Raw genomic sequence first — 25683 nt, 5'->3', positions numbered from 1 at the left:
AACGTGTTCACAAGATAGAACATTTCTGGGATACTCAAGAACTTTTCTATCCCGCAGTCAACCAACACGTTTGAAAAATTTGTCGTACGACTGCAGGACAGTAAAATTCTCAGGTATCTATAAATTGTGTATTCGGCAGCCAATTAACACGGTTGTCGCACGACAAATTTTTTAAGTGTGTTGGTTGGCTACGGGATAGTAGAATTTTCGAGTATCTAAAAAGTTTCTATTCTGCAGCCAATCTATACGCTTGAAAAACCTGCCGTACGACAAATGTAATATCAGCTGTATAGGGCCTGAGCAGAAAGATTGTGCCTTGCGATGCGATAAACGCGACATACGTCTACAACTCTGTGCGCTGACTTCCGGCATCGACTTGCGTCTTACTACAGAATCGTAAATACGATTCACGACAATCTTTCTGCTCAGGCCCTTAGGCTAATATTATATTTGTCGTACGTACAAATTTTTGAAACGTGTTGATTGACTACAAGATAGAAAATTTCTAGATACCCAAGAACTTTTCTATTCTGCAACCAATCAACACGCTTAAAAAATTTGCCGCACGACAAATGTAATATTAGGCTTAGGGTACTGTTACATTTGTCGCACGACAAAATTTTTGAGCGTGTTCGCCGGCTGCGGAACAGAACATTTCTAGACACTCGAGAACTTTTCTATTCTGCAACCAATCAACAAGCTTAAAAAATTTGCCGTACGACAAATAGTAATACCATTTCGCCCTATGAAAGCGACTGTGAGCAATCGCGCTGCGACAACCGCGCGTTTTCGCGGGCGGGAAATAATTCTCTCGCGCAGCAAGAATTCCCTCGTTGCGCCAAATGCCGTTGCGCCAGTTCTCTCGAATCGCAACGAGTGTTGCGCAATTCGATTGAAACCGCCGTTGCATATATCTATCTACGGATGCAAGTCCCGCGCGTCTTCTTGTCGTTCCAAATTTGAACGCGGTGCCTCTCGAGCGATTGTCGCCGGCTATCGCGGAAAGACGCTGAAAGAAAAAGAAATGTGATAACGATACAGCTATCGTTTAAGAATGCTCGCGGTGTGGTGCCACCTACGGGGGCCATCCCGTCAGTTGTTGGCCTGGCCTTGCTCGTTTCTCGCCGAATACCGTATATATTTACATGCTCGTCTCCTGCCGGAGTACTTATCCTTCGGCCCCTCGCCAAAATCGATTATGATCTGGCACATGATAGAGCAACTGCTGCAGAGAGGCATTACGTGGATAGCTAAGAGATATATTTGGAGAAAGGTACGCAAAATTTTTTTATTCGAACTCAGCGCGGTGCTCGATCAAGCGTAACGTGTCTGCTCGAAATTCCTGACTGATAGTCCATCATTTGTAAGAATTGTTTCACGCGAATTAATTATTTCCAACAGTTTTGAACTGGACGAACATTTCCCTGTACGTTTAAACGCGTCCACGACGTGTCTCCTTCTTCTAATCGCCGCGCACGATCGCGTATTTATCGCTGCGACTAATATTATCTGCAGTAGATAGTGGACGTTACGTAATTCTTTGAATGAAAGTATACATATGTTTAGTTTTTACCACATGCTTCTCGCAGCAGGCAAATTCGGATCTCTCGGACGTATTTGCGATGATTTTCAAAAGGTCTAAGAGTCTGCCCGGATAGAAGCGGAGATGAAGGTCAAGTTTATCAAAAATGCCTGTACGAGGCAGCGTCGGAATTATCCAGGGAGATAAATAACGAGGTTAACGTGACAAACGCATTATACTACGAGTTTTATTCCACGCGCTGCGATCGATCGAAGTAATCTGCACGATAGAACGCGACAATAATAGATGAAACTTTTTCTATCAGATCGGAACTTCCCGTATCCCGGAACACTTTAATTTCGTGCGCACTCGCTGCGCCTCGTGCGTCATCGGCTACTTGTAGGAGCGGACGAAGCCTTAGGGGCAATTTAGTGGTAGATGATTAGAGCATTAGTGCCCGTCTGCAATAGAGATTTAAACCCTAAGTCTTAAGAAATCGACCAATCACAGTCGCGTATTCTACTCATACCTGGCCGTGACTGGTCAATTTCTTAAGGCTTTAAATCATCGATTGTGGACTGCGGTAAGTCCCAGTCTACAATAGATGATTTAAATCCTAAGCCCTAAGAAATTGATCAATCACAGTCGAAAAAGGGCTTAGGACTTACATCACCTACCATATTGTAGACTGCGGTTGAAGAATACGAACAATCGCGCAGGAATTAAGGAACTTAACAATTATAATTTTTTAAATTTACATATATGTAATTGTAAAAGGTACGTTTGCTTATATTTGCACGCTAACCAGAGCATACGAGTTACGTGTTTTACAAATAATTGATATTTGTCAAGTGACTTGTATTACTTTTGACATGAATATCTTTTCCGCTGTTAATGAAATTTTCGGAAAGAAGATACTTTTTTTTACCAGAGCTTAAGAACTTTTACTAATGATTCTTGCTTTAGTATTCGCAAACTGTACGTTGCAGTTTCGCCCAAGTGAATCAATTTGTGACGCATAGATTCCGCGCTGTGGTGCTGATTATTAGTTTACCGTCGAACTTTGCGCACGCACGGGTGCTACTTCATTCGTCGTACGATAAATTTTTTTAAGCGTGCGACACGCTACAGCACAACTACAAAATTTGTCGCACGACAAATGTAATATTAGCCTTTAGGCGTTTACGGATCGTTCTCCGCCATCAGCCTGGCTTGTAGTCAATTAACACGCTTAAAAAATTTGTCGTACAACAAATGTAATGCAGAATTCACCCTGGATCCGATATCCGACGTACGACGTCCGCTATCTAATATGATTGGCATTTTTTGTTTCCTCGTTGGATCTAAAGGTATAAACCAATCACGTTGGACATCAGGCGCCGCACGTCGTATGTCGGGATCCCGGAGCCGTATTCTCGAAAAATATCGCATGCGATATTTCATGAATATCACTAGAATATTAAGTATAATATTCTGGTGACATTCATAAAATATCGCATGCGATATTTTTCGAGAATAAGGCCCCAGTGCGAATCTCCTGCATTAAGCCTATCACACAATGCCTGGCAACAGGCAATAGGAATAGAGAATAGAATTTCTGACGCGTTGGATTGGTTGGAAGAAAATTTCCGACGAATCCAACGCGTCAAAAATTCTATTCCCTGTTCCTATTGCCTGTGCTTTCCTATTGTGTGATAGGCTTTAGACGTAACGCCGTGCGAAGCCCTGTGGAAGGGGCCGGGCCCGGGAGCCGAGGGAGCCGTCTCTGGCGCGGCGACAATTGCCGACAATCGCCGAGCGGAGCCGGAGCCGGACTCCGGAGAGGTCTCGCCAATCGCATTGATCCAAAGTCCCACGTCGTGTCACACAACACTGTTGTACGTCGCACATTGTCGGTGCTCTTGGGCATTCTTGTGTTTTAGTGGGTTCAGTTCTGGGACCAAGCGAGCCTATTCTATCTATCCGACGTAAGTCCGCACTCCGTAACATAACCCGCATCCAGCTCGTGGCGTGACTAACGAACCTACGTGTAATGTACGACTGGGATCTGTACGTGTATGCTGCATCGCGCTTTGGGTGCACTCTATAATTCCAAGATGGCCGCCGTATGCTTGGAAGGTTCCCCCCTTGTGGTGTACCGTCTGCGTCCTCCTCTCACGCAAATCTCCCCGCACGCTTCTCATTGCGCTTTAAAACCGCCCGATCGGCGAAGGGCAACGTCGCCGCACGCGATCCCCTCGTTCGATCCCCCTCGTTTCGCGATCGCCGTCGACGGCAGCCCGAGAAAGAGAGGAGAGGGAGAGAGACAGAGATAGAGAGGCGCTTTCTCGGAGCTGCCTCGATGCGCCATGATCGATCCTTCGGCGGCGAAGCCACGCGCGCGCCTATGTTCACAGCGCTAACCCAATTCCTCGCTGCACCGCCAATTCATCCGCCTCGCCACATGTGTCATTCCCCCTCGTCGCCGCGGTTTCCGCTCGCGTACGCGTCGTTTTGGCGGGATCGCCGCCCGAAGGGCGTCGCGAGTTACGCGCACGGTTCGAGTCTCGGTGTATGTGAAGTAACGTGAAAAAAAAGAAAAAAGCGCGCGGCTCTATTTGCAGTAAAGGGAGTGAGTGAGAGAAAGAGAGAAAGAACGAACGACGCCGCCACTCGTCTCGCTATCTCGCTCCCTCCCTCCCCCCTCGGGCACCCCGCGCCGATCGCTCCGTTCTTTTTCCCCTTCCCCTCCCCTCTTTCCCCCCCCTCTCTCGCGGAGTGGGCTAATCTGTACGGCCGTGTCTGTGACGCCGAGTCTCACGAGTTCGACTGCCCACGTTTTCCAGAATTTTTTGAGCCGATGTCCACGTGGTTGTCGAAAAACAGTGTCGTACCGCAAGCGCCGTCCTCACGCTCCTGGATATCGTCCGTCTTCGATTTCATTTGGGATCAAGTGAGCCTGTTCCGCCTCCCCAACGTAAGTACACCGCAGCAATGGCTCCGGCAGGTTTCCGATTCCGCGATCCCGGGCCCCCCGTCGGCTCCCGCGGATTCGGCCTCTCTCTCTCTCTCTCTCCGCGACGACGCCGCGAACGCCGTTTCCCTCCGCGCGATCCCCGCCCGTCCGGTCGTCCGGGTTTACCGACTCTCCGAGTGCCACCCGTCCTCTCATCTTGTCGCACTTCATTCTCATAGATCGCAATCGCACGCATGACTCGGTTACACCGGCGGTGTGGAACCAACTCTAACCCATTGTCTTCTGGATTAACGAAAACTGTACCTTGAACACGCAGCGCGTAACCCTTTGAATGTTGACGCGTGACTGTTGCCTCTGATCGCGGTGGAAGTGCAAAAGTAGAACTTCAACGGAGCCCACTTCTAGGATTTTGCGTTCCACTTGCAGCGTTCTCTCTGGGGAAAATTTTACTCGAGATCGGAACCAATCGAGCACGCTTGACAAACTTTCGGAACTTTTCCCCCGGGAGAGCATTGTGGGACATAACCTAGAAAGGGGTTCCAATGGGACGCGGTTCTGCAGCGCGGAGCCAACTACTTTACTTTACCGCCGGGGAAAATTTCCGCGAAACGTCGTAGATAAAATTCCGCGTCGACGTTATCTCAAGTATAACGGCCGAAACTAGAATCCTCGCGTACAATTCCACGTGCTATGTGCGTTTCTTTTATGGTAGAAATGAAGCTCTGTGCTGACGCTGTCTCAAGTATAATGACCGAACTAGAGTTCCCGTGTGCCATTTCACGTGTTATGTGCGTTTCCTTTTACGGTGGAAATAAAATTCCGCGCCGACGTTATCTCGAGTGTAACGGCCGAACTGTAATCCGGTTTTTCACAGACAAGAGTTGCATCATTTTGCACAATCTGTTGTAGGGCCAGCCGACCATTTTGCATTACGGGACTAAGGATCACGAAAAGGGCGCTTGGATTCTCGTTGCATAACCGCATGGGCTTCTTTACATTTGGTCTTACTCTTTCCAGGGCCAGAGTGTCACGAACGTTAACTGTTAATCAGAGTTCAGTCGACTCCCTATCTTTTCCTGCCTTGTTATCTAAGGCCCGGTTTTTTTTCATTTTTTAGTTCAATATTAACCAGAGGTTAGTCGATACTCTGTCTCCTCTTGGACAATAACATAGAAAGTGATGGAGAGTCGGCTAACTTCTGGTCAACAGTTAACCAGAGGATTAGTCGCTTCTCTGTCTCTTCTTAGATAATAACGTAGACGTCCGGTTCTTCATTTTCTGGCTAAATGTTAACCAGAGATTACTCGACTACCTGTTCCTTCTTAGATAATACAGAAAAAGCTGGAGAGTCGACTAACTTCTGGTTAACAGTTCAGCAGAAAACAAAGAACCAGGCCTTATTATCTAAGGCTCCGTTTTTCATTTTTCTTAATTGTTAACCAGAGGTTAGTCGATGCTCTGCCTCTTCTTAGATAATAATATAGAAAAGGATGGAGAGTCGAGTAACTTCTAGTCAACAGTTAACCAGAAAACAAGGAACCAGGCATTATTATCTAAGGCTCGGTTTTTCAACTTCTGGTTAAATGTTAACCGGAGGTTAGTCGATTCTCTGTCGCTTCTTAGATAATAACGTAGAAAAAGATGGAGAGTCGACTAACTTCTGGTTAGCAGTTAACCAGAAAACGAAAACCCGGGCTTAATAAGAGACAGTGGATCAATTAACCTTTGGTTAGCAGTTGACCAACGTTTGTGAAACTGGCCCTTGTCGTTTCTATTAATAGAAGAAAGAATAAGCCACGAGGATCGATCGATTGTCTTCAAACTGAATTACACGCGCGTCAAAACGCGTAGATTAATAAGCGTGTGGAGATTATTTATTAGACAGTGTTTCCTTTCCAAAGTTACATTGTTCCCTGTACCTGTAATACGGGCGGAAAACGAAGCTCTGAATAAATTAACTTGATAGATGTTGCTAGATGCTTTCTTTGTACAGCAGTAGGTAAGAATCGATCCTCTCTCGCTCACGTGGCGTATACCTCTTACACTTTCCGCGCTCAGAACGGCGCGAATGTAAAGAAGCTCTAAAGCTTGATCTACAACGTGCTTTCGCGTCTAGAAACATTCTATTTTGCAGTCGATAAATACATTAAAAAAATTTGCGCGAGCGGATAAATTGTACGTCATGTACTGTACAATCGTACGTTGTCGACAAATTTCTTAAGCGTTTCGATTTGTTTATGTAAAATAGAATGTTTCTATGAGAGAGAGAGAGAGCACGTTGTAGATCAGGCTTAAGAGAGTATAGAAAGCGGCGTATAAATAAGCGAGCAGACCTTACGACAACCGGCAACATTAAAATCACAACGTGCATCTTGTGCTATCCGCCCGTTTTTCTATCCCCGCCTAGGCCTTGCGCGCGCGCGCGCGCGCGCGGCACACACTGGCTTCTTTTATTCCGCCTCTCTTCATCGAGGGACTGCGATGAAAAGCAGCTAGAAATAATCTCCCGTCGAATATCCAATATTTAGATTATCCGTTCGCTGAAGTTTCTAAAACAGCATCGTTAATACCTAATGAGTATGTCCTGGTCTTTGGCACTGTGCGGAATTTTATGCAGAAAGTAACAGCCGGCAACACGCATTAGAATTAACATTCTTATCTACCTGCATGATCGACACTTCCTTTCATTTAAACTATTTAACTTTTCACCTAGTAAAACTCGATCCGCCAGAGCTTGCAAGACAGGCTCATTTAATATCGCTTGAAGAATCTCTAATTATAATGTAATTAACATGTAAGACACTTGAAAGTAAAGTAGATGTGATACTTTCATACAAGTTACATTTTAAATATAGGTGCAAGTAAACTAAAGTACTGCAAGTAAACAACATTTCGTTTGCGTTACAGATGCCGCGAAGCAGGAGGCGTCACCGCTCTCGCAGCCACTCGAGAACACGTTCACATTCTGTAGGCTCTCCACAATACGAGCATAAACGCAGGCGTATCGATTATGAGAGTCCACAGAGCAAAGGAACTTATAGGTGAGTTGATCCTTGAACAGAACGCATTCTCTCATTGTCTTCAGCATTGTGCGACACAATGCCTTCCTTTCCCCCCCGATTCATTCGATCCATACAATAAGGATTTACACGCAGAAATTGTCTCCAAAGCAACTGTTCAATCTGCATCGCTGAACGCCATCAAGATATTCGAGAAATATTCGTTAGTAATTTAAGAATTGGATTAATAAGCGATTAAAGTGCAATCAAAGCGTACAAAAGACGAGCTACCGGGAGGGCTCGTCAAAGTGCATCTTAAAAAAGCTTTAAAATCGCGTACGAAAGTAATTCATAACGATCTCATTAAAAAACACGTATTCCGAGAACACATGTGTCTCCCCGTCTCATTGTCAAAGAAAGTTGCAATGAAAAGGGGAGAGCGCGCGAGAGAGGGAACCAGTAGCTGCGCCGAGACCAATACAGCGAACGATCTCTCTCTCTCTTTCTCTCCCCCTCCGTTCCCACGTCATTCTAACCGGCAATAGAGCTTCTCCATGAAGTCTCTTCATGGTTGTCAGTCGTGATCCGTGCGCCCGAGCCTCAACAAGTCCCACCCAAGACCTGTTCCCGACCCCCCCGTTGTTCGGAGCGGTTTATACGAAGATATATACGTGAGTGCCGATGCGAGGTGCCTCCTCGGTGACGCTCGCATTCGCCGGGGAATATAAATTCACGTCGCGCCGTGATTTGCTGGGGGGGGGACAGAGTCCTCGGGGTGTTCCAGTCTCGAGCCTCGTATGAAAATTTACGAACGCGCCGAGTTCCATTTTGCCGAGTCGCTCGGGGAGGTATCGAGTACCGGTCCGAATAATCTTGAAAACTGGAACGTTGAGCGTTCCGCGTGGTGTGCGTTGTCAAGTTGCTCGACGTCTCTTTCACGTCGCGCGCTTGTGGAGGGTACACGACGTTTACGCTGGAACCGCTCCGGGTACAAAGGGAGAGAGAAAGAGAGAGAGAAGTCTTGAGAATACAATCGGTGCGCTTCCGTTGCGCGCAAACTCTTCGCAAAGTGCGATGAATCGCTATGGAATATTTATTTATAGTGTCGCAATCGGCCGCGCGCAACCCGTCTTGCTCGTTTTGCTCGTCTTATCGCCGCGGCTAACAGCCTACGAACTACGCGAAACTACGCTAGACGGAGACGAGAAAAAAAAATCGGAGACACACGAAATAATTTAAGCAGTAAGACTTAAGAGTTTCAACCGGTCGGAATTTTTTTTGCAGCATCGCTCAAGTTTTAAAAAGGTTGCTTACGTCTTTGACTCTCGTTTCTCTCAAGTTTGAAGTTTTACTGATTAAGCTTCTTCGCGAGTTTGTTCTAAACAATTGTTGCGTCTTCAATTCCAGCCCGTATTTAAGGCTTGTGTCCAGCTTTTAGCACTTGGTCCAGGTTCCAGCATCGTGGACGCAGGCCTTTAGAGCGGGCACTTGTAGGCCGCGAGTCCGCGGAATAAGTGGATGTACAATGTCTCGAGTCAATATTTAACATTATTCCGACATTAATTAACGCGGCTGTTTCCGTGGCATGAGGAATATTTCATATATTTCTTTCCAATTCTCCACGGCTGCTCTCGAAATTCGACACCAATCAGGCTGTCTGAGACACTGTTGTGCTCGCATTGTGCTTCATTAACCATGCATCACGAGCAGCCGCGTGAGCGTGAGTCACGCGGAATGCGGGCACGAATTATCAATTAATTAAAACGCTCTTTATACTTCTCTCCTTCAATTTAAGGCTGCTGCGAATATACCCGCTTAATGGATGGTAGTAATTTCTTCTCCGCGTTACTTCCTGATCTTCTGGGCCAGTGACTGAGCGCGATCGTGCCCGGCGATATCGCGGCGAAATCTCAAAAGTACCGTTTCTCTCGCGTCGTATACGAATAATGGCAATTTGCGTAAGTCCCGTTGGGAAAAAAAGTGCTATCGATCGCGCGGGATCGAGGGGATCAAAGGTGCAAGGACGAATTTTGACGGCGAACGCGGTAATCTACGAGCGTTCAAAAAAATATCTTACTAACGCAGATGGATTTGTAAGTATCGCAACAAAAATTTAGCGCTATTTTTGGATCTGTTAACATTTAATCAGAAAATGAAAAACCGGGCCTCTATATTATTATCTAAGAAGAGACAGAGAATCGATCAATCTCTGGTTTAACTGTTGACCAGAAAATAAAAACCGGGCCTTAAATAATAAGGCCTGGTTTCTTATTTTCTGGTTAACTGTTAGCCAGAGGTCAGTCGACCCTCCATCTTTTTCTGGTCCAGTTTTTAATTTTCTGGTTAACTGTTAACCAGAGGTTAGTCGACCCTCTATCTTTTTTCTATATTATTATCTAAAGAAGAGACAGGTTAACATTTAACCAATAAATGAAAAACCGGGCCTACACTGAAAAAACAATCCGATAGATTCAACCAGTCGTCCGTTAGAAAATGGACGAATCAGAATTCCTTTAGGATTTACCATGAAAGATATTTCATAGCCAGAAGTTTTTGCTAGACTTCACTGCAAATCTGGTAAATCCTAAAGGAATTCTGACTCGTCCATTTTCTAACGGACGACTGGTTGAATCTATCAGATTGTTTTTTCAGTGTATGCATCACAATCAAAAATTGTAATGAATAAGCGCCACAGAAAGACTTTCTTCCTAACGTTCGCTAACAGCTCGGATAGGAATTCCGTTTCTTTTATTTAAATCGATTAAACACAAAACATATGTAATTTCAGTATTGGCTATTCATTTATGTATCTCGGTTATTTTTTCGTACCTAGAAAATTGTTGCTTGCAAGATCTTTTTTTTTCATGCGGGCGTCTCTGGCTGCGCGGAGCTACCGTATCTTTTTTCCCTCTCTCTGCAGCCGGAATGCGGCTTTAAAATCAGATGGCACGCAGATACGCGTAGTTGCGTCACGATGATTTGTCGCAATACCCGCGTATTGTCATTATGATTGCCGCGAGAATGGCTCGCGTTGAAGGCTACGGCGGAAGAGATAAAACGTTTTAAGCACGTTTTTTTTTTCACGCACCGAAACCGTTCAAACCAATTACCGCGGGTTTAATTTCGGACATTACACGTGGAAAATGCTCACGCCAATTGTATTCGAGTCTCGTTCGTGCCAAATAAACGCGCGATAATTGTCGCTTGTCCTCAAATCCGAATCTCGTTCGTGCGAAATGAACGCGGGATAATTGTCGCCTCAAACCGCTTCGAAAAAAAAAAAGAGTATCTCTGGTCGAGCCTGTACTAATTGCGTCTATTAACACCGCGCATCGCCGAGGATGCAATTTATTCGTGCAACGGTAAACAGTAATGGCTTTTTCATGCTCGGCAAACTGCCCGATGAAAGAAGAAAGTCCATTATGCGGAGTCTCGCACGCGATCTTCCCATCGATGAGAATCGTCAAAAAACGAGGGAGCGAGCTGACCTTAGATTAAACAAGTAATTGGAATTTGCTCGCGTCTATTTCACAGAGAGAAGAAAAGAAATTGCGTTTCCTACGCACGGCATTGTGCAAGTCGCGAGTCGTCGGCGCTGTCCCAGAATTGAATTAATTACGATTGATAATCGCGTCTCTCCCCGGAGGACGCGCTGGAATTCGCGCGGTTCGGGCTGTCGAGCGCTCACTGCGATCGCGGCTGTCGAGCACTGAAAAAAAAATCTTGCAACTGAAGCAACAGTTTTCTCGGTACGATAAAACGACTGAGATATATAAATAAACAGCCAATACTGCGAAATCGCATATGTTTCGTATTTAATCAATTTAAATGACGGAAACAGAGTCTGAACTGTTAGCGAATGCCAGGAGTAAAAGTCTCTCTGTGACGCCCATCCATTATAACGTTTAACTGACACATAAAGAGTTATATTCCTTAAGGCCTGTGTCCACGATGCTAGAACTTGGTCCAAGCTTTGATGGGATAGCTGCAAGTTGATTGGCCACGCATCTCTCGAAACTAGAACTTGGACCAAGTTCTAGCATCGAGGACACAGGCCTTTTCATAGATTCTAGCTTTCGTACCGAAATTCATTTTTATCCAATGCGGATGATTAATATTTAGTCATGAAACCTAAACTTTCCAGAAGGTACTACTAGACTGTTGCTGCTATAAATTTTGCAGGCTACAAACAATTTTCTAATAGATCCAAAAAGTGGCGATAAACTTTTGTTGCGACACTTAGAAATCTACTTGCGTTAGGAAGACATTTATTTGATTGGCTATGCATTTCTCGGAACTAGAACTTGGGCCAAGGTCCAGCATTGTGGGCACAGGCCTTTACAAAGATTCTACCTATGGTACCGAGAGTCATTTTCATCCAATGCGGATGATTAATATTTAGTCATGAAACCTAAACTTTCCAGAAGGTGTTGTTAGAATGTTGCTGCTATAAATTTTACAGGCTATACAAACAATTTTCTAATGGGTCCAAAAAGTGGCGATAAACTTTTGTTGCGACACTTAGAAATCTACTTGCGTTAGGAAGACATTTATTTGATTGGCTACGCATTTCTCGGAACTAGAGATTGGACCAAGTTCTAGCATCGTGGACACAGGGTCTTTACACAGATTCTAGCTTTGGTACCGAAATTTATTTTTGTCCAATCTGAGTGATCAATATTTAATTACGAAACCTAAACTTTTCCAGAAGGGAAATTTTTTGGAGCGTGTATACGGCTATCTGTCAATAACGCAACTGGCAATTTCAATATTTTCTCCGACAGACAATCTCGCGGTCTGTTTTCAGTCGCGCCCGGAGATAATACGCTCGCAAGCCCGAATATCTAGGCCTCTCGACCGATCGTCCCTCAATACGATAGCGCGCACGAAGTTTCACAATTACACGGCTCCGTGCAAAATCGCAGACGTTGAATCATCGTGGTATCGAGGATAATCGAGCTATTCGTGCGCAATCTCTTCCGCCAGGATCACTCGTCCGCCGAGATCACGCGAGCTTTGGCAAGGTCAGGGTCGGTCGGTCGGTCCTCTAGCCGCTTGATACCGACTGGAGTCATCGTCGCGTGCAAGCTGCGAGTGAAAGAGAAAGGAAAAGTTACAAGTTAACCGTCGCAACTCCTGCGAATCGCCGCTCTCTTCCTGCGATCAGCTGATCCCTCGGCAATTCTATTCGAAATTAGATTATTGTATTCTATTCTGAAATTAGTTTATTGTATTTGCGCGGTGAAAGTGTTTTTCCGCCGGATTTTCCGTCGTTGCCAAGAGATGCGTTTGAAAGCGATAATTGCAGGTTATTTCTATTGCGCATGAACCGCTAGCGATGTTAATATTCGCTATAAAGATTTCCATCTCGTCGCAATTAGTATAATCGCGCTTACAACTTTCTAATCGCGTTACGGCGAGAAAAATATCAGATTCTCCAGAGGGAAATAAAAATCGCCATGTTTTATACATACATATATAAAGAGCTAATCATTTTTATCAAGATTCACAAAGCTTGAGACCAGCCGAGGGCTTATCGATAATTGCTTTAAAAATACACCAGTAAATAATTTCATTAGATAATTTATGAAGGATGATGTACGTGAAGTAAGCGGAGTACCAGCTGTGACAACGTTGTCGAAATAGTATCCAAAAGCTACAGCTCTATCTTAGAATGTGACAGACTCGCGCATCTGACAAACGCTATTATAAACTGAATATATTCGCTCGGTAAATCAACATTTCCCCCGTCAGTCTTGAAATTTTATTGATATCGAGCGGATATCGACTCGCGATTATTTCCGTAAAATCGAGTCGAACGTCACGAGTCTTCATTGGAATCCAGGTTGCAAGACGGACGAAAAATTAAAGGATGCCGGTCCTGTACGTCGACCTCGCTTCCTGGATACCAAGGTACAGTATGAACAGAGCAGCTTTCTCAGAGGCGAAATAATTTCGTGTATTCGTAATATGATGTAAATTTAAGTTGCCACGCGGCTTCTTACGGGAAGAAACGAACTGAAAAATAATTCGTACCAAGATAAAGCAGAACCGCAAGAGACGTGTCTGCAACGTACGAATGACTGATTGCTACGATCAACATGTTGTTTTCTTAGATAACACAATTTTACGTATGTCGTTTTGCCTCGTGATACATATTCTTGCACCGCGCTGCGATACAGGCGCCAGCGGCGATTATGCACGGTGATAAGGTCGTATCGTTCATCGTAAATTTATTGACCTGCGTCGCACAAACACGTAACGCGCGAAGTAGGATATAACTGTTTTTCGGGCAAGTGTCTCTGCCCCTTTTGTACAATCCTCGTGACGACGTGTCTGCCAAGTCGTGGGTGGGAAAGTTAAGGGCGAAACTGATCCCCGCTAACGATCCTCGTGTGCCCTATTTAGTTATTACATATCCTCGATGAAATTTCCGACTTGGACGGGCTCCAAGAAACGGTGACGAGCTCTGCGGGTTTTTCTACTTCTGCGAAAACCGCATCGCGATCGGCCAGTTCTCCATTAGTCGAGAAAACGTTGATACGAAGAAAACTAAAGCCACTGTCGAAGCGGTATTTTTCGTTAGAAATTTATGTTTGTCGATCGTCTCGCGAATTAGCATGACAGCAGCGGGCAGTCGCGCGAGTGGAAATCTTCAGGCAAACTCCAGCTGCCTGCCACTGGCAGATTTGAGTTGCTTGACCATGAACTCGTCATACGGTTGATGCCTCCGCGCAGAAAAAAAAAAAGAGCGAAACAATGGCCGTCTGGCGTGTCACTTGAAACGATTCATCGGATCCTTTCGCGTGCCTCGACGGCTAGTAATCGGCTTCTGGCGATACTAAAACAATGGTTTCTTCTCCATTATGTATTTGCTCGGTAGATTAATCCAAATCAATCCCTTTGTGCGTACGACTTTTATTTGGTTACCAAATAATTGCGATTCTACGTTGCTGGAGCCTCTGCCCGAAGCCTCCCGACGGCGACTTTCGTTCCGTTTTGTGAATCATCGGAGCGTGGCGAACGAATTTTTGAGCCTTTTTCGCGCTGTAGTGACTCCGTGATAAAAATACCCCGCGTATTTTTACGAGGCTTCGAAAGAGCAATGTTGCATTGATGAACGAGGGATATTTATAACGCGAACGACTCTCGCGCGAGTATTATCGCTGTATCGTCCTTTTATGAGTAATATTGTCCCAATGAGTGATCGTATTATACCGAAGAAACATTGTTGGCTTATTTGTGATATTAAATAAATAAGGTATCTTGCACAGTTATCCATAATTAATAAAGAAGTACCTCATCGTTCTCTAAGCAGGCTCGATAATCTATTTAAGGGAGACAGATTAATTAGGTCGTCCCACGGTTATATACGTGGTTAAGTACATGTCGTACGCGTAACACGATGCAACCTTGATTTCCATTTAGTTTCGCTCCAGATCATGTTAAACGTTCGGCTCCTGCGCTCCATTATCGTTCGACACACTTTTAAATTGTCTCGAATTGGATATTACAGTATTCGTGACAATCTGTCTTCGCGACACATTTTGTAGGCGCTCCAAGCCGATGAGGCACACTGTCCCGCTGTCCACTCGAGTTTTACAGCGACGTTCAAATTAACTGTTTCCCCTTGGTTCGCGTTTCAGCGGGGAACGAGTGCTGAGGTCCCGTCAACACGAGCGGGGAACCAGCCAGGAACGTCGGTACAAGCGCAGTCATCGCAGGTCACCTAGCAGCGGCCGGCAGCATGGACATCGCGAACGCGATCGCGATCGCGTTCACCTGGCGCACCCCACGTCGTCCCGTCGCACGCGCCTTCACCGTCACCACGGCTCGTCGTCGCCCAGCCAGGAGCGTCACCGCCATCGATCGCCGTCCACCAGGAGTCAGGTGAGTCCGAGGGACAATGTGACACACGTTATCAGCATCGATTATTACGCGCTCCCTGACCGCTATACGTTTTACTGCCGCGTGATACACGACCGATCTGCAAACAGTCGATCCGCTCATGCTTTCAACCCCTGAATCTACGAGAAACATTACACAGCAGACGCCTGTCGTACTCTGTCGTACTTGTCGACGATGTTATTGAAGGAAATCGCGGGTTATTTTGGGGATGGATCACTCGCTACGTGAAAAGCTCCTTTCCAAACCTTCTTGGGTCCATATTTTGAAGAGAAGTTTAAGATCGTATGTTCCAGTACACTTTCCACACACTTGGAACGTAGGATATTAATTTTTCTCCTATTATGTACGTAAGATGGAAATGCTTCTCTTTATTCGTGCGTATCTGGAACGTACTCTCCTCGAGCATCCTTGTGGAAATCTCACGGCAAACTTTAATAGCGATTACACGGATTTCTGTTTAACAAAGGCGTTTTATGCACGTGTTTTTTTTTCTACCATTAATCAAACCACTTTTATCGTCGATCAGACTCGTATGGTTAGGTTGAATTATGCCTTATGCGACTTCATGAGGCGATCGAGGTCGTTTCATAACCACGAACGCTGTCGTAAAATTTCGCAATGAACTAATTCTTCATGCGTGGTATGGCGGCGGCTAAGTCTCGCATATTTCTTATCAAACCTCGAGCAAGCGGTAACAATGCATGCGTGGGAGGGAGCCAGGTGCAGGAGCTGGGCTGAAGTCAACGGACAATCTGTGAAGAGCTCACCTTCTCAACACCTAACTCAGTTTTTGGAAAACGGAGTTGTTCAATTCGTCGGTGTATTAAACGCGCGGACTAATTCTTATGCCGCGTATCGAGCTTTGATACTGGAGACCCTTGATGATGATCGATATATGGAAGCATGAGGACGAGCGAGGACACAGAGGGAGAAGAGTTAGCGCTTCGACGCGCTCTACCAGGCGCGAACAGTCTCTGGAGAATCTCGCGGCGCAGCGGGCACGACGGGCGTATACCCGGAGCGAGAATGCCGATGATTCTTCTTTCTTACTCGGCGCCGGCTATTTTCGACCGGCGACTATTTTCGAGGGGGACTCGTCACGCGGTTTCGCCGCGGTTTTAGTGCGAGTTTGCGCCAGATGGCCAACGCAACATCGTCGCCGACGTCGCCGCCGTCGAGGAACGTTGCGCCGGCCGGTTCACCGAGAGCGGCCGCGAGGGCTTCTCTTCGTCGCCGAATTAATCAGGAAGTACAGATTTCAAAAACGCCCTCACAGATTTTCGACCCGCTCGTACACCCGAGCGTAGCGCGTCGGCGACATCTTCGCATCTGAAACGAACGAAGCTCCGGCTGCTATTTCGAATCGAGAAAGTGCCTCGAGAGTAACGAATTAATCTACGGACGAGTTAATACTTCGTCTTCGAGAATGAGACGTTGAAGCAGAGTCGTGTCGATTCCGTTTCATCGCCGCGGTAGGAAAAGTCTGGCGGCACGGCTGGCGGCCCAGAGCCGTTCAACCTGGATTTAGAAATACGCGCATCTTGCAGTTGGCAAGATGCGCCCGTGAGACGCGGCCCGCGAGGTGTAGGTGCCCGGGTGAACCATCTCTCGTCTCGCGCGTCTACCGTCAACCTGGATCCTGGAAATTGGACCGCCTTCGGCGGTGGCGGCGGCGGCGGCGGTGCTTTGGCCGATGGTGGCCCACCGTCGGCCACCACGTCGTCGTCATCGTCATCGTCCCTCCAGACTCAGGAACTGAGTCTGCTGATGCAGACTGGGAACGTCCCCTGGTGGCTGCGTCATGACTGGGACACGTGGTTGCAGCGCAATGTCACCGAGACCACCAGGGAGTTCGGCGCGAAACTTGACGTCACTCCCGAAACTAACGATACATCGACTTCCGAGGTAGCGTCGAGACCTTCGTACAGCTCCGCGATATTCAATGTTAATTAACTTGCTCGAGTATGTGTATGTGCTCTTTTGTATGTGCGCGTTGTTTATGCCCGCTATTTCTGCGACCGTATGCTGGCTTGCAACGTATCCCAATTCCCCTTCTCGTGCATTGAACTCGAAAAATTTTACATCATAATCTTGAGAAATTTTTCTTGCTTTCACTAAAGAAATGATCGATTATGTTAAGGAGGACAAATTGGCGTCGTCGAGACATTTGAAGAAGCGGATTAGTTTCATCAAGATATTAAAATAGCAGTCTCGAGAGATGTAACATTTTTTCGCTCGAATGTTAGTCGAAGGCACCTCGCATAGCTTGGAGAGTTAACGTCGTTTAAGGTATACGCGGAAATCGGTCTTTCTTTGGTAAAAGGGTTAACGTATAAAACACGCGTGCGTCCACTTCTATTGGCCGTCGGCCACGCAGCAACGGCGATGACACTGCGCGAGCCTGTCGAGCTGATTAGCCGGCCAGGACTTTAACATTTAAGCTCGGGCGCGTTGGGTTCGCTCTACAGCATGACTATCGTGGCGCACGCGTTTCAGGCCACCGGTTTATATTTGGCGCAGCCCGTTCTCGAAGACGACGACGACGCAACTTGGAGAACGAGGAGCGTGTGCTCCAGAGCGGCGCCCGCCTCCCTCCATCTTCGTCTTCCCCGTTTTTAACCCAATATTACGGCCTAACCTTGGTCAATATTAGTAGCGGAAGAAAACGCGCGTAACTCTACGTAGTCCCGAGCAATGGCGCTTCCGTTATCGCAACGCAAACGGCTTGGTAGACGTATTTTTTTTTCGCGATACGACAAAATACGATCCATCAAGCGAAACGTTTGTAACGGCGATCCACATTGATTGTGGGCTCTTTCCTGCTGCAGTGCGAGTATTGTATTTGGCCTCATTCTTTGCGCGACGATGGAATTTTAACAGAAGAAAAAAAACCCTCGATCCTCCGTGACTTTACTGCTGGACGACATTTAATCCGCTCGTTCTTCTTCTTCTTCCGGTAGAGAAACGTACGGGCGTGTCTCTGTATTTTTAAGCGGTCTGATTCCCAACTCGAGCCAAATTAATCAATCGCTTCGCCAGAAGATATTTTGGAGATGATTCTAAGACCGATGCAGTAGTATCCGTGGGCGAATAGTCTGCGCGAACAAACTGCGTATTTTGTAAACGGCGTGTATTTATACTGATACTCGGACTTCAAGATCTACGACATCTTCGACACTGCGACCTTGGAGACAACCCGAGCTTTATTAATAGTATTAGAGTCCATGGATCCGTCCACTAATTTTTTTCATCAAGCTCTTGACTTTTAGACCAAGTTTTTAGGACGTACGCTTCATTCGTTTATTCACTTCTTGTTGAATATTGGATTTTAATGTCTGGTCTACAATGTGCTCTTTGCGACTGGAAACATTCTTTTTTTATAGTCAATAAATACGTTTAAAAAATTTGTGCAAACTGACAAATCGTACATTATATATATTGTATATTGTCGGTCAAGTTTTTAAGCGTTTTGATTTACTTGTATAAAATAGAATATGTCTAGACCCAAAGAGCGCATTGCGGATCAGGCTTGAATTGTTTTGCTTATTTTACATGCAATTAATTAGCAATATTTAGCATATGAAGCGGATCTTGCTTCGCGTGGATAGTTGAAAACCCACGTGGAACAACTTTATATTTAGAAGTTAATCTCTCATAAGAGTCACCAAAAATCTCTAAGGGTTTTTGTTTCAACTCACGTAAATAGGACGTGGATAGGAAAATTTTCGGAACCGTTTTGTAAATTCATCTGAATTTCGACGACTGAACAAGTCAATACGGACGATCCCATACAGTTGCTCTTCTCTCGTTCATGTCATCTTTTTCTCACGGTCTCTTATCCTCCAGACTCTTCTGGAGGTGACCTGTGCTGCAAAAGGCGCTTTGTTCGCGTACAAAACGCAACATATTGTGTCCATCTAATATTTTTATCTATTAAAAAAAGTGCCAACGTCGTTACTGGGTGACCAATATTGGGCTGTGCAATAGACCTGCTCCATATTGGATTGGCATCGCAGCCGTTTCGCAATTTCTATGTGTGTCAAGGTATACGGAGCAAGCGAGAGAGAGAGAGAGAGAGAGAGAGAAAAGGATCGTTCGCGTGAGAACACAGTGCTGGTGCGCCATGATGCGTTTGATCCCGCGACGCGTGCAGGAATCGTGCCCTTCCTGGGCACCACTTCTCCATGCACCAGGAAGCACGACGCACAAGTCCGTGTAGCGCGTGCGGAACTTCGGGACGTTTCGAATGAGCGTTCCGAGACAATTTACGTAATACCCCGCGGATTCCTCCCCTTCGCTCTTCCCGTCCTCTCTGCTTTCCACCTGCGCTTTTCTTCGTCTTCCTCCAATTCCGCTCGTTCGTCTCTCCTTCGCCGCGATCGCGCGTGCGAGTTACGCTGACATCTCGCTCTCTCTCTCTCTCTCTCTTTCTCTTTTCGTTACTCCGCGTGCTCCGATCGCTCTCGAAGAGTCGCTTTCGAGAGAGGTGGACGAATCGTCGGAGCGGGCACACCACCGCTGCCTGGTATTTTTAGTATACGACGAGAGAGTATTTGGCGGGGCGCACTGAGTTTCGCCTTCTCCTCCTCGTCGTTGTCGTCGTCGTCGTCGTCGCCGCCGCCGCCGTCTTCGTCCGCGTGAACGGCCGACGTCGTCTGTCCGTTGTCGTCGTCGTGGTCGTCGTCCTGCTGATCATCGTCGTGGTTGTAGCTTAGTGTTTGCCTCGGCGGCGTTCTTTCTCCCTTCGTGATCGGCGTGCCCGCGCCTTTCCGTAGTGATGCACCTGCGTAGAAGACCGTCTCGTCAGCCTCGATGTCTTCGCGTACGATCGCTCTTGTGGCCACTCTCGCACGACGACTTGGCCGCTGCGGCTCGGGCATGTCGCGCTGAGACCGCCTCGCGTGATCCGCCAGGACGATCTTGAGCGTTCCGTCGAGGATCGGAGTTGTCTGACCTGGGAGATCCAGTGGTAACGCGTAGCTTTCGCGATTTGACAGCGGTACCGGGCTGCGCCAAATGTTCATATTCGCGCCGCGCGACACCATGTCGACCTCCCGACAGGGCTCGGTCGCGCGACGGGGCCGTTTCGCCCGCTCGTCCACCACGACCAGCGTGACGCAAATGCTGAGCGACTCCTGCACGAGCCTCCTACAGAAGTTGACGACGAAAGTACGCGGAACGTCCGCGCTCAACGACCGCGCCACGGCCGCGAGGCGATCGCCCATGGTCGGCCGACTTGGTAGCACGCGAACACGCTTAGAGAACAAGTACAGCACGATTTTAGACAAGTATTCCGGCAAGAGACACGCCGACAACTCGGAGCGAGGCGTCCGCGGTTATTCGCGGAGGCAGGAGCGCGATCACAGCTATTACCACCGAGACGACAGTCCGTTTGTGCGCGACGACAAGACTCTGGAGCCCTCGATGACTCGCACCATCGTCAAGAGTCCCACCAGTGTGCTTCTCAGCGAGAAGGCTTATCCTTACGTGAGCTCCGCGATAAGCAGAGAACCCAGGCGCGAGAAGACGCCCGCCTACAGCCGCACAGCTCGGCAGACTTTACTCAACTCGGAAGCTTATCGTCGCTACGGCAGACACAAGTCCGGACACGCGGAAACGCGCAGCCGGAAGGTGAGGCCGCATCGAAACGGCAAGAGCGAGCAACTGGAAGCTCACTCTACGTCCCTGAGGTTGTCCCGACCAGTCAAGATCGAACCGTTGACGTTTACGGTCGGCGAAGAGATCACGGTCGATCCGGACAAGACGCCAGTCGCCAGCAACAACGCGGAGAGCTTCGTCGGTGACGCCGCTCAGAATGTTGTTACGCGGAACGCTTACGACGTGCTAGCCGAGGATGCGGATCCGGCGGTGTCGGACCGGGCGGCCAAGCGAAAGGAGATCCAAAGTCTGATCCTCAAGTACGCCGCCATGGAGGACACCTACAGCCAGCTGGCGGCCGGTGGACAGGCGAGCGCGCGTCCCAGCACGACGGACCTCATCGCCAGCAAGTACAGGAAGAGCAATCACCAGCAAAACAACCAGAGTGACGACGCGTCCAAGGGCGCGGTAGTCCCGGGTAGCGCGAGCGCGATTAACGAGGTGGATAAGATCCACGACGCGATCGTAAGTTGTCGAGCCACGGATTGTGCGATCTCGCGAAAGCTGCGCCGTTTTAAGCAGAGCGTGTCCGTAGCCGTTGTTGTTTGTCCTCCTCGTCCTCGCCTGTGTGTTTGTTTGCGTGTGTACGTGTGTGTGTGTGTGTGTGTATGCGTTGCAGACGCGGGCGCGCGACTCGCGTCAGGTCCCTTTCCGTCCTAGCACTCCCTAGACTCACCGCTGGCTGACGTCTGTTCCGCGAGCCCGTTGAAAAGGCCTCTATTAACCGCAGTAGCCGTCGCTACACCTCTCCGATAAGCTAAACACTGCACGTCTGCCAATGTTTGCCGTGAGAGTACCACGAGGACACCTGGAGAACACTCGCCTGCCACGCCGATCTACCTTTATCGCGCGTCTCCGAGTGTAATATTTATCGATCTCGTCTGTTTCCCATTCGGGGATTGAGAATAACACGTTCCACGGATAACTTGTACATTTGCGATGTAGATACTGTTTGTGCTAAGATTCAATTCGGCTGTCCGACCACTTGAATTGATCGAGCCGTCATCCTACATGGCGGCTAAATATTCCAAGCTATGCCGCGGTACACAAGTGAACGTAAATCTTGGCATTAAGATCGGAATTGTATCCACATCGAAGATGCAGCAGTCTGGTTTCCGATTATCTATCCATTTCTCTCTCACCCTGTTTTTTTTGTTCCTGTGATCTTGATAACACGTTGGGAGTACGAAGGATTACGAGAGAGTACGCGGCTCTGCTTTTCCTCTTTCTGTTCAATTTCATCGTATGTACAAGTGACTAGCGATCGACAACCCGAACAGTTCGACAGTTCAGTCCGCGTGTCGTATTCTCGATAAGGTAGGATCGAAAGCCCGATCAGTATTGCTCCGTATTACGGCAATGAGGATCGTGCCCCATGAGGATCGAGAGATATCTCTGTCGATCGTCGTGGTGCGGCGGTTTACGCGAACACGTAAGTACTATGACGAGTCTATCAAGCAATTAACAGTTTAACTAAGCTACCACTCCGAGTCCGTGTTAGACGAAAGGCAACGAGCACTTCGAAGAAGCTGTCCGGTCGTCCGCGTGCGTTTTCTCTCTTTTTTTTGGGGGGGTTTTTTTTTCTGGAGGGGTATCTATTTAGCCTCCGTCGAGATTGGGATTCGGGTGAATCGTAATAATTCATTGTCTCGTTCGCAAAATGATCGTCGATTAAATATAGTAGTATATGTAGTACGTATATATATATTATATATATCGTCATTAAAAAAATAATTGCCATGTACCTTATCGCGATTATACATAACGCACATGATTCTCTCTCTGCTTTTCTCTGTCTGTCTACCGTTAGAATGTGCATTTGTAGTCGTTTCACGTCGTACGAAGTGCTCTAGTCCGCAGAGCCGTGCGCGTCTTGAGACGGCTCCTTTAAGGCACGCACATACCAGGTCTAACACGAATACATAATAATATAACTAGTACATGTATAGGCGAGCGAGATAAAAAAAAAGAACCGAAAACGGGGATTAATAAATTGAAGTAAGAGAACGACTGCCGTGTGAAAAAAAAGTAATGCTAATAAAAAACATAGACTAAAGAAAAACGTAAAAGGTAACGGAAACGAAAAGAATATACATATTATGTGCCGATGGTAAATTCGTAACCGCAACTTTCTGATTTGGCAAACCATTTTGCCCTCTCCCCTTTCTCTCTGATTGTTGGGTTACCATCTCCGTTGTAATGGAATGGAATGGAATGGAAACGGATATGGCACACACGGATTGGTCACAACTATGGTCGACCGGGCGCTCGGATCGGGTGGCGTCTCTCTCGATGACGATGTTATCCTACCTTCCTACCCCCACCGACACACTCGTACGTTCGTCCCGTGCTTACACACGTCCTCCGCCGCGTGTTACACGGGGTCTCCGCCGACTCGCGGTGGTGGTGGCGACGGTGGTGGATGGCACGGCGTGTGGCGATCGGTTGACGATTTCGACCTCTGGATACCGCATCCCATGGCTGGCCACGTGGACACGGCGTATGTGACACCCACCGACCGCCAACGACGCCTCTGGATACATGGCACCTGCGTCTGGCATGACACCTCTCCACCACGTTACCGAATCGGACCGACGCGACGCGAACACGGAATACTGAACACGGCGGGTCCGTGATCTGCGATTGGGTCCAACTCTTGGCACGCACCGATACCGATATCGCCGGCCCAAATAGAGCCCACGACCGCCCTCCGTCGAGGACGACGAAGACGGCCACCTTGTATACCAATCCGGCGACATCCTGGCAAATAGATGTTCGTGATCATGTGAATACACTCATTGTAGTAGATTTAAGCAAGCCTCAGGTCGATTAACTAATCGGGTATCTACGATATCTGCCCATTCTCTCTCTCTCTCTTTCTCTCTCTCTCTCTCTCTCTCTCTCTCTCTCTCTCTCTCTCTCTTTCTTTTTTCTTTTCTCTTCTCTCTCTCTTTTTTCTTTTCTCTTTTCTCTTCTCTCTCTCTCTTTTTCTTTCTCTCATTTCTTTTTCTACTTTTCTCTTTCACTTTTCGCTTGAACTATAGGTATTATATATGAAACAATATTACACACAAAACAAGTAATAATTCACGCGTTAATCACGTTATTGATGTATCGATGTTCCCGCTGAGCATCGCCGTTCAGCATATACGTACGCGCATAGAGATATGTTATATACATATAATATTATGGTCCCACTTACTCGTACACGCATTTGTGCGTACACACATTGGCGCGGTTCTCTAGATCGAAAAGTCCTCCCTGTCGATCTTTCCGGACACTTTCGCCGCGCGCTAACTCCGGGATACGCGAAAGGTCAAAAAAAAGAAAAGAAAAAGAAATAGTTTCTTTCTGTCTGTCTGCTTATGTACGATTTATCTCAGAAAGATAAGCAATAACATATCTATATATATATATTTATATATATAAATATATTTAGCAATCACATGTTTCAACAGCACGTAGAAAGCCCGTCGGCTCGATGATGACGACGACGATGACGATTATCGGGAAGCCGGCGCAAAGAGAGATTCCTTTTCGATTCCCCGCTCGATTTCCCTTCGAACGTGAGGGCGGTTCGCTGGAGACAGAGAGCTCGGAGGAAGGGAGCAGAGACGAATGAGAAAGACCGAAAGACGAGAGCCTTCCTCTTGTTTGCGCTATCTTCTCGATACCTCGTCCTCCTCGAGACGGCGTGTTCCTCGCTCTTGATGCTCGCGCGCGCGCGAGGACAACTGGCATTTACTCTCGCCGTCTTTATGTCGCTTTCTATCGCTCATTGGGACTCCTTGCCTACGCGTAATAGACGAAAGGCGGGAGACGGAAAAGATCCTCCCGCGTGAGCGACAGTAAATGCCACGTCCCGCGCGTCCGTTGAAACGAATTACGCTGCCTTACCCCGTTTTAGGGCCTTTAGGAGAGCAGCGATGTTTCCGATCGATACGCCATTTAAACTCTACGATACCGTTCCATTTATACCGTTTATTCGTTATCCCGTTCACCATGAACCGCGCGTGTACGATAACGCACGACCGGCCGAACGCCCACACGGAAGAGTCTCGCCCGCGTTCTCTCGCGCGATCCCTATTTTTCTTTCATTTTTTTTCTCTCTCTCCGGTTCAAGGCTCTCCTCGGGAGAGCGGTCTCCCTTTTCCTTTGTCTAAGGACGCATGGGGCATCGGCGTTTGTCGAAGCCACGAGCCTGAGGGTGTCCCGTCCCGGTTGGTGAACGCAGGCGAGCACTCCCTCCTCCCGTGGGCCGCGAGGCTCGTATCTGCTGGGCATTTACCTTGACTTTTGCATTACAGATAAAGTACTGGCCACCCTAGGAGAGGGTACATTTGGAAAAGTTGTCAAGGTTAAGGACTTGCAAATGTAAGTGTCAGCTCACATAAGTACATAGGTAACATATTTCGTGTCTCGCACGTCTCTACCACTGTTTACTTGTCTCTTTCTCTCTCTTTCGTTCTCCCTCTCCATCTTTCTACCTGTTTATTTCGATTTCTCTCTTTTCGCGGTCGCGCTCGCTATCCTCTTGGAACTTGCTCGCTTCCTCACGCGCGTCACCGTCAATTCGCGCGCCGAGGAAAATCCTAAATGCGCGCGTTGCGCGACGACGTTCCGCGGGCAGAAATAGCCAT

The 25683-nt window shown here is 47.5% G+C and overlaps 1 protein-coding gene across 8 annotated transcripts in view; it reads left to right on the top strand.

The window, feature by feature from the left end:
- The window catches only part of LOC105566566 (dual specificity protein kinase CLK2), a 31463-nt gene that overhangs the window by 2670 nt on the left and 3110 nt on the right, over positions 1 to 25683 (top strand). For 3 of the 8 annotated variants that reach the window (XM_012020667.1, XM_012020666.1, XM_012020665.1), the window contains exons 3-6: positions 7386 to 7519; positions 15124 to 15367; positions 23738 to 23816; positions 25351 to 25417. In XM_012020667.1, coding sequence (XP_011876057.1) covers positions 7386 to 7519; positions 15124 to 15367; positions 23738 to 23816; positions 25351 to 25417 — 524 coding nt within the window. Of the gene's footprint in view, positions 1 to 3361; positions 3490 to 4347; positions 4479 to 7385; positions 7520 to 15123; positions 15368 to 20061; positions 21509 to 23737; positions 23817 to 25350; positions 25418 to 25683 lie in introns of those variants that run through there. The other 5 variants (XM_012020662.1, XM_012020663.1, XM_012020668.1 and 2 more) reach the window with 4 other exon arrangements.

This window comes from Vollenhovia emeryi, unplaced genomic scaffold, assembly GCF_000949405.1.
Source record: "Vollenhovia emeryi isolate VEMERY1.0 unplaced genomic scaffold, V.emery_V1.0 DF939144.1, whole genome shotgun sequence".
NCBI classification, from domain to species: domain Eukaryota; kingdom Metazoa; phylum Arthropoda; class Insecta; order Hymenoptera; family Formicidae; genus Vollenhovia; species Vollenhovia emeryi.
This window is presented reverse-complemented; position numbering and strand designations above follow the sequence as displayed.